The sequence below is a fragment of the Rhineura floridana genome, chromosome 1 (genome assembly GCF_030035675.1).
Source record: "Rhineura floridana isolate rRhiFlo1 chromosome 1, rRhiFlo1.hap2, whole genome shotgun sequence".
Classification (NCBI taxonomy): domain Eukaryota; kingdom Metazoa; phylum Chordata; class Lepidosauria; order Squamata; family Rhineuridae; genus Rhineura; species Rhineura floridana.
The window spans coordinates 154,112,701-154,125,021 of NC_084480.1; the positions used below are offsets into that span (position 1 = coordinate 154,112,701).

At 42.4% G+C, this 12,321-nt stretch overlaps 1 protein-coding gene across 12 annotated transcripts in view; it reads left to right on the plus strand.

The window, feature by feature from the left end:
• Nucleotides 1-12,321, plus strand: part of ADGRL3 (adhesion G protein-coupled receptor L3) — an 852,526-nt gene that overhangs the window by 609,734 nt on the left and 230,471 nt on the right. For all 12 annotated transcript variants that reach the window (XM_061637965.1, XM_061637983.1, XM_061637973.1 and 9 more), the window contains one exon: nucleotides 10,553-10,736. In XM_061637965.1, coding sequence (XP_061493949.1) covers nucleotides 10,553-10,736 — 184 coding nt within the window. The remainder of the gene's footprint in view (nucleotides 1-10,552; nucleotides 10,737-12,321) is intronic.

Below are 12,321 nucleotides of genomic sequence, written 5' to 3' on the forward strand. Positions count from 1 at the left end.
AGGGAGCTTCGGCTATGTGCGGTATATAAATTTAATAAAATGAAATGAAATGAAATGAAAAGTGACAGAGATGGTTCTAGGAGAACCCCCAAGCTATGAACCTGCTCCTTCAGGGGGAGTGCAACCCCATCCAGAACAGGTTGGACATCCACCATCTGGTCAGAAGAACCACCCACTAACAGCAACTCAGTCTTGTCTGGATTGAGCCTCAGTTTATTAGCCCTCATCCAGTCCATTGTCGCAGCCAGACACCGATTCAGCACATTGACAGCCTCACCTGAAGAAGATGAAAAAGAGAAATAGAGCTGTGTGTCATCAGCATACTGATGGCAACGCACTCCAAAGCTCCGGATGACCACACCCAATGGTTTCATGTAGATGTTGAACAGCATGGGGGACAGAACTGACCCCTGCGGAACCCCATACTGGAGAGTCCAGGGTGCCTAGCAATGTTCCCCAAGCACCACCTTCTGGAGGCGACCTGCCAAGTAGGAGTGGAACCACTGCCATGCAGTCACTCCCACTCCCAACTCAGCCAGGTGTCCCAGAAGGATACCATGGTCGATGGTATCAAAAGCTGCTGAGAGATCAAGAAGAATCAACAGAGTCACACTCCCCCTGTCTCTCTCTCGACAAAGGTCATCATACAGGGCGACCAAGGCTGTTTCTGTGCCAAAACCAGGCCTGAAACCCGACTGAAATGGATCCAGATAATCGGTCTCATTCAAGAGTGTCTGGAGCTGGCCTGCAACCACTCGTTCCAGGACACTGAAAAAATGTTGACACAGACATTAGCAGTAAAAAGAATCAGAGAGTTTTGATAGTTCCCTAATTTGCCTTTCATCTTAATCCCACACGGAAAACCTCAGAAGCAGACCAGTTTCCCCAGAAGCAAGCATCTAACTCCAAATCTCATGTTTAAAGTAAATCCACTTCTCCTCCTCACTCTCTCCTTTCCCCAGGTGCGTTAAAGGCTTGTCTCACTTGAGCAGCAAAAACCGCAAAACACGGCCTTGCTCTTTCATACAGAAGTAAAATGAGAGGTGTGTGAATGGGCTTATGTTCCATCAAATCTTCTTTTTCTGAAGTACTGGAATCCATATGCAGTATTCAAGTAAATAATTGCACTAGCACAACAGAACCCTCCCCCATTTCCTCCCCCCAGATGCGCCCCGCAATGTCCCCAAATCTGCTCCAGAGGTTTTGGAGAACCACTAGAACAGATTTAGGGGGCAGATGTAAGGAGGGGAATGTTCTGTTGCACAAGGAGAAATCCTTGCACTGACGGAACCAGCGACTAAGCACTAATGAATACAACCCTCAGTGGTTAACAATCTTACTAGCTGAAATCAAGATGATACTACACCACAGGGACTTCACATCTTGTTCAGATCTTGCAGTGTGTGTTCTACCCCTATCACCCAGCTCTAGAGTGCTACAGTGTTCAGGTTTGTTGCTGCACCTCTGGATTTTCAGATGCCTAAATTTCTGTCATTGTTCCTTTCTTTTTTCCTGGGACGTGAAGAAGAGCGCTGTTGCATCAGACCAAAGGCCTGTCCAGTACACCATCCTGTTTCCCACAGTGACCAGATAGATGCTTATGGGAAGTCCACAAGCAGGACTTGAGCACAATTGCACTTTCCCACTATTGGTATCCAGAGGCATCCTGGAGGTAGCATATAGCCATCATGGCTAGAAGCTATTAATAGCCTTATCCTCTACGAATTTGCCTAATCCCCTTTTAAAGCTGCATAATTTGGTGGCCATGACTATATCTTGTGATAGTTTAACTGTGCACTGTATGAAGAAATATTTCCTTTTGTCTGTCCTGAGTCCCCCCAACATTCAGCTTCATTGAATGGCCCCAGATTCTAGTATTATGAAAGAGGAAGAAAAACCTCTCTCTACTTTATCCACACCATCTATACTTTTTTACACCTCTACGATGTCTCCCCTCACAACCTTTTTGTTTCTCTGTTAAAACTTAAAAGTCCCAAAAGTTGTAAGCTTTCATAGGGGAGTTACACCAGACCCCTGATCATTTTGGTCACCCTTTTTTTGCATCTTTTCCAGCTCTGCTTCAAATAAAGATGTGGTGGTCATCCTTGTATCGTTCACAGAGGAGTTTTTTAACCATATGGCATGCATTGCTCCTCCACCCCGCCCCAATCTTAATCCTGCCTTCCAGGATACATACTGCTTGAGCAGCCCAATTCTTTCTTCTCCCTCCCACTGCTGCGCACCTTCAGTTTTCTACCTCTCTCAACTGAGATTTCAATATCCTGCAATTCTTGAAAACTCAAAAGTCCTTCTCAGGCCACTTTGAGGATTTAAAAAGCATTCTTTTTCTTTTAATTTATAAATTTAAGGAGTGCTCCAAGGATGTAGAAATCAGGATGTTAATTTTGAGTGGTCCCATTTTGCTTCGAAACTGATAAGCATTCAGCCACCCAAGTTTGAGGTGTTAGACAGGGTGTTATAGACATGTGCACATTGGTTGTTCAGTGTTATGACTACAGAACTGTTGTAGTCCATATGTATTTCACAGTTACAGTCCATAATGAGATGTGTTGTAATCTCTTTGAGATTTAGTGAAATTACAATGAAATTTCAGTGCAAAGGGGTTAAAATGTTACAGGAATCAAAATGTCATTAAGAATACATAATTGTCAGGGTTCAGCTCTGCCCACACATCAAACCTGAGGTCTCCTCACAAGAGAGCAAGGATAGCAGGACCCTTCAGAAGATCTCTACACAGCCAGTGACCACAAAGAACCAATGGTTCCAGATATCTCTGCCCCAGCACTTGGAAGTCCCTATACCAGCTGCCGGGATTCCTGGTCAGCTCTTAGATCTCCCACCATCTCTCACAGGGACAGAGGAGAAACCAAGCCAGACAGGAACTTCAGAGCTACCAGCAAAGTGCCTGGCTCTCTGCATGTGAGACTGCTCAAGAGGAAAGGGAAATGCATGGAAGCACCTACCAGGATGAGGAACTGGCTGAGAACCAGGAGTGGTTGCAACCTCCATCTCCTCTATAATCTTCCAGTCTGAGTTTATTTATGTGTGCCAATGAGATACCTAAAGAGGCAGCTTGTACCTCCATAGCAGCTTGAAAATGGAATGATAATCACTGGATACTATGATAAGACAGAGTCTAGCCTTTATTTATAGAGCATCATGGTTTACTAAGGTTTACTAAGGCTTTGCACCAAAGAGCCCCATAGTGCATGTTACTTTGTTGCTTTGCTTGACTTCTACTATATTTTGTGTGGTGTAACAGGTTGAGTATGCTCATTAAATGGCTTGAATAAATTAGCTAATGGAAAAACACAGTAAAGCAAATTAAATATTACTATAGGAAGGTTATTTAGCAACTCTGGGTGTTTGTGCCTAAGGATCAAAGGATCTCAAACATCTGCATATTGTAATTAAAATAGCATGCCAAAGTAATTTGATTCACAGCAAGATTTTTGTGGTTTGGTGACCCATTGTGAAAGTTCAGTGAGTTTAATGTATTTTACAACAAGGAAAACCTGCTCTTCATTTGTGTCAGTAGGAATGCCATTTCAAGTCCTGTGGTCACACAGACAACGAAACGGACCATAATTGATTGTTAAGCATTTAATTTCACGTGGATATTAAATAAGAATATGTGCACATTTTGGTGGTTTGTAAACACCTCTTTGCCCTCCAAGACCAGGGAAAAATAGTCAGTCAGTACAAATTGCAGTTGAGAGATCTAGGATACCAGCTTACTTAATTAAAATGAAAGAGTGAGTGGCTGCATTTGGGCTTAATGCTAAGCCACAGTTTAGTGCTATGAAAACATAGCTATGTGAACCACGGGCTCATCATTCCTTTCTCCTGTGGTGCAGCCACAAGACAGAGATCAGAAGCTTTTTTCTTTTTTTCAACTAATCACACTTAATTGTTTCATCAGAACCAAGAACTGGGGTCAGTGTTAGTTATGAATTATGGAAACAAGCTAGAGATTGTAAACTATGGTCTGAAGTTGGTTTGTTTCCCCAAGTGACAGCTGAGACTAAACATAGTTCATCCAGGTTCAGACATAATATGCAACCACAGTTAGTTGAAAACTGAAGTGAACACAATTGTTGTATGATCAGTGGAGGCAGGGGGTGGAATCTTGTTTTGACAGCAACTGTAATTTCTGTTTTAATGTTTGGGAAATCATAACAGGTATAATATAGAAGAATATTACGGGGGGGGAATACTGAGACCAAGGGTCCATGCAGTCCTGTTTCCAACAGTGGTGACCCAGATGCGTATGGGAACAGAACATTACCTTCAACAGGAGAATTCCCCTTGTGTTTATCTCCTGCTCAGCAACTGGTATTCAGAGGAACCCTATCTCTGAACCCAGTGTGCCCTTCAGCTGGCATGATTATTGCACATATACAAACCCACCCATCATACATTTATCTATGTCATGTTCAGGTCTGATGCCAGATCCCACAGAGAAAGCAGCAAGGCTGGAGGCAGGGCAAGGCTGGGTGGTTGCTGGACCATGGATAGTTCTAAATGAACAACTTACTCCAACAAAGGTTGGGAGCAGACTGAGGTCTTTTAACCACCCAGAGAGCTTCGGCTATGGGGCGGTATATAAATTTAATTAATTAATTAATAAGTCTCTGTCTCCAAACTACTTTCTCCAGGCTCCACCCACTTGCGTAGAACTGCAGAGCATTAAAGGACCAACCCTCTGGCCTGAAGACAGACACTCCTCCTCCATCCCATAGCCTTCCTCCTGGTCCAGTCCCTGCACCACCAGACTGGTGATGTGTGGTGGGAGGCATCTAGTTCTTCAGGGGAAGGTGCCTGTGAAGTCTGGGCTCTGGCCCTATAGGACCTGATGGTCTGGGAGGTTCCTCTGGGGGCTCCTGTCCAACAACCTGCCCTGTCCACAATGGTCTCCTTATCTGGAGAATACACAAATATAGGGCAATAACCAGCTAAGGGTTTACTCTGGGTAGACCAACTGAAATCCATGGACTTCAGTTACTTTGGCTATGGATTTCAGTGGGTCTACTCTGGGTATGACATAGTCATGTCTGTTTTCCAAGCTACAAGCCCCAAACACTTTAATCTTCTCTTGTAGGGAAAGTACTCTAACCCTCTGGGCAATTGGGTTGCCTTTTTCTATCCTTATCTGTTTCTTTCCAGTTTTGCAGTGCCCATTTTGTAATGGGATATTCATCTGCTACATATGGAATTGCAGTTGACTTCTCACACTGTTGGGAGTATTGCATTTTGTGTTTGTGTGAATATCCTGCAATGTTCCATCCATACCAGTGGATATGGCAGAGGCCTATGGGTGACGAAGGGGAGGGTACAATTTGCCCGAAAGCTTCAGTATAGACTTTTCTCTAACCCTCCCTCCCCTGGCCAGTTTAAAGCAAATAAAAAAGCAGTTTTCCCTCCATGTAAGTGCCTCTTTCTGGAATGAGTGGTCAGAGTTGCAGCCTTCTCTCAGTGACCTGCACTGAAATACAAATCAACCTAGTCTTCAGAGTACTATTAAAAAATGCTGTAAGGTGATTTGAGCCTGACATGAGGGGAAAGGGAGGGCCTAAAGATTAATATAAATTAATATAAAGTTAGGATATTTCAGAAGGGTTAATCTGCCTAGGAAAGCTCCCTTCGCACAACCTGTCCCTCCCTAATACAGCTCCAGCAAGCAGCACTCAGTGGAGTGATGGATTTCAATTTACAGAGGAGCAGCAGCTATAGCAGTGTGAATTCTTTTCCATCTTGGGCTTGACTTTGCTCATCATTTTAATTTTCAGTTATTATAATTGCACTGTTTAGATTTTTTATTAAAACTATTTAAAAACAATTTAAATCCATTTTAAAAACTATTTAAAAATAGCTACATTGAATGTAGAAGGGAGTTTTGCTCATGTCACATGCACACCATACATAAGAACATAAGAAGAGCCTGCTGGATCAGGCCAGTGGCCCATCTAGTCCAGCATCCTGTTCTCACAGTGGCCAACCAGGTGCCTGGGGGAAGCCCGCAAGCAGGACCCGAGTGCAAGAACACTCTCCCCTCCTGAGGCTTCCGGCAACTGGTTTTCAGAAGTATGCTGCCTCTGACTAGGGTGGCAGAGCACAGCCATCATGGCTAGTAGCCATTGATAGCCCTGTCCTCCATGAATTTGTCTAATCTTCTTTTAAAGCCATCCAAGCTGGTGGCCATTACTGCATCTTGTGGGAGCAAATTCCATAGTTTAACTATGCGCTGAGTAAAGAAGTACTTCCTTTTGTCTGTCCTGAATCTTCCAACATTCAGCTTCTTTGAATGTCCACGAGTTCTAGTATTATGAGAGAGGGAGAAGAACTTTTCTCTATCCACTTTCTCAATGCCATGCATAATTTTATACACTTCTATCATGTCTCCTCTGACCCGCCTTTTCTCTAAACTAAAAAGCCCCAAATGCTGCAACCTTTCCTCATAAGGGAGTCGCTCCACCCCCTTGATCATTCTGGTTGCACTTCTATCATGTCTCCTCTGACCCGCCTTTTCTCTAAACTGAAAAGCCCCAAATGCTGCAGCCTTTCCTCATAAGGGAGTCACTCCATCCCCTTCAAGCATTCAAGCACCTGAGTCCTCCCTCAAGAATCCTGGGACCTGTAGATATGTTAGGGGTAAACTGCAGCTCTCAGATTCTTTGACGGAAGCCATGTGCTTTAAATGTATGATGTGGATGTGGCCTCAGTTTGCCACTGTATCCCAGCTTCAGAGAACGTCTTTCTCTCTGTGTCCTGGTTGCTCCAGAGGTTGGAGAAAGAGATAAGCTGGGGAGGTGAGGAAAGATCAGGGCTTGACTCTTGTAGCAACACTGAGTTGCAGAAAGCCTGTAAAGCAGCGAGTGGTCTCCTTGCTTTTCTGTGGCTCAGAGCGAGGGATGGAAAGTTCTGTCAATTTCAGTTCTCTCATTTCTCTTTTTTCCAGTCTGAAATTAATTTCTCCACGTTACTGCAGCAATCTGCAATTAAAATAACCTCATGAAAATTCTCTAACATTTTAGTGCAAATTTCTCCTAATAAACACATTTTTGAATGGAGTTTTGGCTAATGTACACATTTTTGCAAGCTGTTTCTTGTCATATGTTATTTTCACTCATATATTCATTTGGATGCACATTTCCCCCTAATAGATGAATTTTTATAAACATAGGTTGGCAAACTGCATCGCAAAATTCAAATAAATGTGAATTTGGAAGTATGGCAATGTTTCAGTTCTCATGTTGTTTTGGAAAACATTAATCTTATAAAATCAGCTTGAAATGTGAGCTGAATTGAAATTCTCACCCATCCCTACCCAGAGCAGACCATATACTTCTGACACTTCTCTAGCCTCTGGGGAAAGGCTTTACAAATCTCTGTATAGCTCAGTGCTGTTAGAGAATCATCCACAGTCTCCCCGCCCCCAAACCACTCCACCTCTGAGCTCTAGGCAGTTCAGTTTTTCATTAATAGTATGGTTTAAAGGGAAAAAAGGAGGAAATAGAGCCTGTGTGAGTGAGGGAGATTTCTGCCTTACCCTCCTCCCTTTTATTAACAGATCAATAGAAAAAAGAGGCACTGCTACAATGGTGCCTGATGGTAATTCAGGAACATAATGGGAAAGGTATGAAAGGGAAGAGGGGGGCAATAGAGCTCAACCACTCCAAACCACACCTCCATCATAGGATGGGGAAATAATGATAAGGAAGCTCCACACCTTTGGCCTTTGTACTACTGTTCCATTGTTGTTCTTAAAGTTTGATTTTCTATGGCAGAGAAAAGAGCACAGTATTTCAGATTTATTTTCTTTATTGTACTTTTATACTGCCCCACAGCCGAATCTCTCAGGGCGGTTTACAGATGTGGTTGCTCTATGGATTTACATACTGAACATTGTATTTTCATTCTCCTTTTTCATTTCCACACTATGGTGAACTATCCAGCACAACTCTGACCCTCTTTCTAATTGAATAATGCCACTTCACATCCCACCATGCATATGTTGCAGCTTATATGTGTACTTTGCTCCAACGTGTATTGCTTTACACATATTGTACCTCATTTTCCATTCATTTAGCTGAGAGAGATCCATTTTGAGCTCTTCGCAGTCTGCTTGTGAAGGGACTTAGAGGGAGGTAGTGTGTATCCCCTGTCAGCAAAGGCTCACAGATACACCTTGATCTCTTAAAGAACAAATCACCTGTACAAGCTCACAGAAAAGAGCTAAGGAACTTATGTAACTGTTGGGTGACAAGTGAAGCTGTATGATTTACAAGGCTGGGTCTTCAGAGCAAGAGAGTGATTGTCTCTTTGCTAAGTGCACTTTTCTAGCTGTAAATAGTAATTATCTAGTTCAAGTCAACAGCTTTCTGTCAGTGTCATTGATTCAATGTTTCTTTTTAGGGATGTGTTAAAAACCAACATTGCTACTTAAAGAAAGTTTTCTGGTTAGGTGTTGTTATATATAAAGAACAATTAGGACCAAGACTGTCACTTCAATCCAGTAGAGAGAGATGTGAAGAGAGTGGGCTATCACACAGCAGCAAGGTGGGTAGAGGAAGCCAGACATGGGAAATGGAGACTGGCAAAAAGAGTCACAGTACAAAGGCAGGAATGGAAAGGTACCTGAATGAAAGGGAGGGAGGGAGGGAGGGAGGGAGGGAGGGAGGGATATAGGCAAGTGCGACAGAGGACTGGTCAGACAATATGGAGAGAAAGAGGACTGCATGGAAGGAGAGAGCAGAATTAACCATCAAATGAATCAGAGGTGAGAGATGGTAAAGGAGTGACCCAAATGAAGGTGGTCAGAACTAGAGCGTGGAGAGGAAATCAGCAGAAAAGAGGTCCAGATTACCCAGAGATTAACTAACATGGGACTCATAGGACAAACATAAGTCTGCAAAGAACACAGAGTGCTAGGCTGAATATGTAGGCAGACTGGTGTGTCAGATGCACGGAACACCTTTAGATTAGGATGAGCCAGCTTTTGTCATTCTGACTATGAATAACTTGAATTTATCTTACTCTTGTTACCCACAGAGCCATTATTTCAAGTATTATGATCACCACCATCAGTTCCTGTCTCCATCCCCTCTCCCAGTCATTAGATGAGATGATACGTCATACAATTTCCCACATTCTGATGGGAAAGGAGAGCTGCCAAATCAACCGGGGGTGGGGAGGAGGATGAGGGGTGGCCTGGCCCAAATGAGGTTCTTTCTTTCTTTCTTTCTTGCAAATGTTGTCTTGTTTATTTATTTGAATTCTATGCATTTCTCAGAGTAGTTTACAACAGTCAGACTACCACAATCTGTAGTCAAACAACAATATAAATACAGGGTTAGCAGATGTTTTAAAAAGTCCTAAACAGGGTTTACCATATAAAACCTCATCTAGTCTGGTATGACAGAACCTTGCTGGAACAAGAAGGTTTTACCAGCTGACAGTAAGCAGCAATTGGGTCTCACCTGGCATAGTACTCATTCTGGGAGCAGCCACTGAGTAATCCCTTCCTCTCATCCTAGCCAGTTCTGTTCCCAGCATAGGTGAGACACATAGAAGGGCCTCCTTAGTAGGTATTAGGAAGTGGACAGGCCAGTACGAGAGAAGACGGTTCCTAAGGCATGGGTCCAAGCCAAATGAGACACAGGGGAAGTAGAGAGTGGTTCCTATTTGTGTGTGTGTGTGTGTTAGCAATGGACTCCATTTCTGCAATAATCAGATTTGCCATCAGATTAATTATTATTTCTGATTATCTTTGTGGAGAGAATTTTGAAGTAGCAACTCTCCATGCTGGTTTCTGATTCATTCTTTTTAAATTCACATTGAAATCATTGATAGTGTGAGTGATATTTTTATCCGATAGTGTGAGTGATATTTTTGTTAATCTACTTTCTATGTGAGCTCTTCAAATGTGTATTCCCTTCACTGATGTCAATGAAGTGTTATCTGTAGCTGACGCACAGAAAGCAGCAAGGGGGATGAAATATTGATTGTAAGCAGCAGGGGAAAGACACTGACTTGATTTTCTGCCTTAATCTGCTCTACAAATGCACTTGAAAGGGAATGTAAACAGGCAATAATTACAGAATTCAGAATAAAGATCGATACCAGTGGAGACTTGTGAATAAATAGCGATTATAATATAATTGTCTGCAAAGCAAAATATATATATATATCGGAGATCAAAAAAATGAAATCAGATGAAAAAGGAATCTGATTGTTAATTATCACTAGGGAGCCACATTTTAAAATGGAACGTAAGAAAGGAGAGGATTCCATCCCCTGTGTGTCTGTGTCAAAACTGAGGAGGTCTGGTAAGTCTTGTGCAATTGGAACTCAGTGTTCAATACGTCTATTTAGTATGTCTGTTTAGTACACAGAGCCAGAAATATAGATAAAGTTGCAAATGGCAGACAGTAGCACTGGGAATATTTCAGGCTTCTGCAGGGTGCTGCGGTGCTTGTGATGGATGGAAGGGGCTCACACAGGAAATAAGACTTGTTCCTAATCTTCACAGGCCATGGTTGAAACAGTCAATAACCTCCTGCAGCCACAAGCTTTGAATGCATGGAGGGACCTGCCTGCAAGTGATCAACTTCGTGCAGCAACCATGTTACTGGACACCGTGGAAGAAAGTGCCTTTGTATTGGCTGACAACCTTCTCAAGACTGATATTGTGAGGGAGAACACTGACAACATTCGTAAGTAGTAGAAACACTTAGGGTGAAAATCTGTTTCATTGGCGTATACTCACTTGAATTGCCACTGGTTTCCTGAGAACAAGAGATACAAAGTCGTTGGTAAAATAGTTTTCACTGTTATCAGCCTGTGGGAAATTTATGTGAGGCTTGCAGTCTGTGTGTGTGTTATGTGCCTTCAAGTTGATTACGACATGTGACCCTGTGAATCAGCAGAGCTTGGAAAAGTTACTTTTTTGAACTACAACTTCCATCAGCCCAATCCAGTGGCCATGCTGGCTGGGGCTGATGGGAGTTGTAGTTTAAAAAAGTAACTTTTCCATGTTCTGTGAATCAGCGACCTCCAGTAGCATCTGTCGTGAACCACCCTGTTCAGATCTTGTAAGTTCAGGTCTGTGGCTTCCTTTATGGAATCAATCTGTTTTTCCCAGCATTATTGTCTTTTCTAGTGAATCATGTCTTCTCATTATGTGTCCAAAGTGTGATAACCTCAGTTTCATCTTTTTAGTTTCTAGAAATAGTTCTGGTTTAATTTGTTCTAACACCCAATTATTTGTCTTTTTCACAGTCCATGGTATCCTCAAAACTCTTATCCAACACTACATTTCAAATGAGTTGATTTTTTTTCTTATCTGCTTTTTTCACTGTCCAACTTTCACATCCATACATAGAGATTGGGAATACCATGGTCTGAGTGATCATGACTTTGGTGTTCAGTGATACATCTTTGCATTTGAGGATCTTTTCTCGTTCTCTCATAGCTGCCCTCCCCAGTCCTAGCCTTCTTCTGATTTCTTGACTATTGTCTCCATTTTGGTTAATGACTACGCCGGGGTATTAATAATCCTTGACAAGTTCAATGTCCTCATTATCATCTTTGAAGTTACATAAGTCTTCTGTTGTCGTTACTTTAGTCTTCTTGATGTTCACCTGTAGTCCGGCTTTTGTGCTTTCCTCTTTAATCTTTATCAGCATTCGTTTCAGATCATGACTGGTTTCTGCTAGTAGTATGGTATCGTCTGCATATCTTAAATTATTGATATTTCTCCCTCTAATTTTCACATCTCCATCTTGGTCCAATCCCGCTTTCTGTATGATATGTTCTGCATATAGATTAAACAGATAGGGTGATAAAATACACCCCTGTCTCACACCCTTTCCAATTGGGAACCAGTTGGTTCCTCCATATTCTGTCCTGACAGTAGCCTCTTGTCCAGAGTATAGGTTGCACATCAGGACAATCAGATGCTGTGGCACCCCCATTTCTTTTAAAGCATTCCATAGTTTTTCATGATCTACACAGTCAAAGGCTTTGCTGTAATCTTTGTAGCACAGGGTGGTTTTCTTCTGAAATTCCTTGGTCCGTTCCATTATCCAACGTAGGTTTGCAATATGATCTCTGGTGCCTCTTCCCTTTCTAAATCCACCTTGAACATCTGGCATTTCTCGCTCCATATATGGTAAGACCATAGCAAAAGTAGTGAGTCCAGGAAGTGGCATTGCATAGTAATTTTTGGCAAAAGTGAATTTTCTAGTAGAAATTTGTATAATTGGGTGAAATCATCCAAAGGAATTACAACAAACTGCA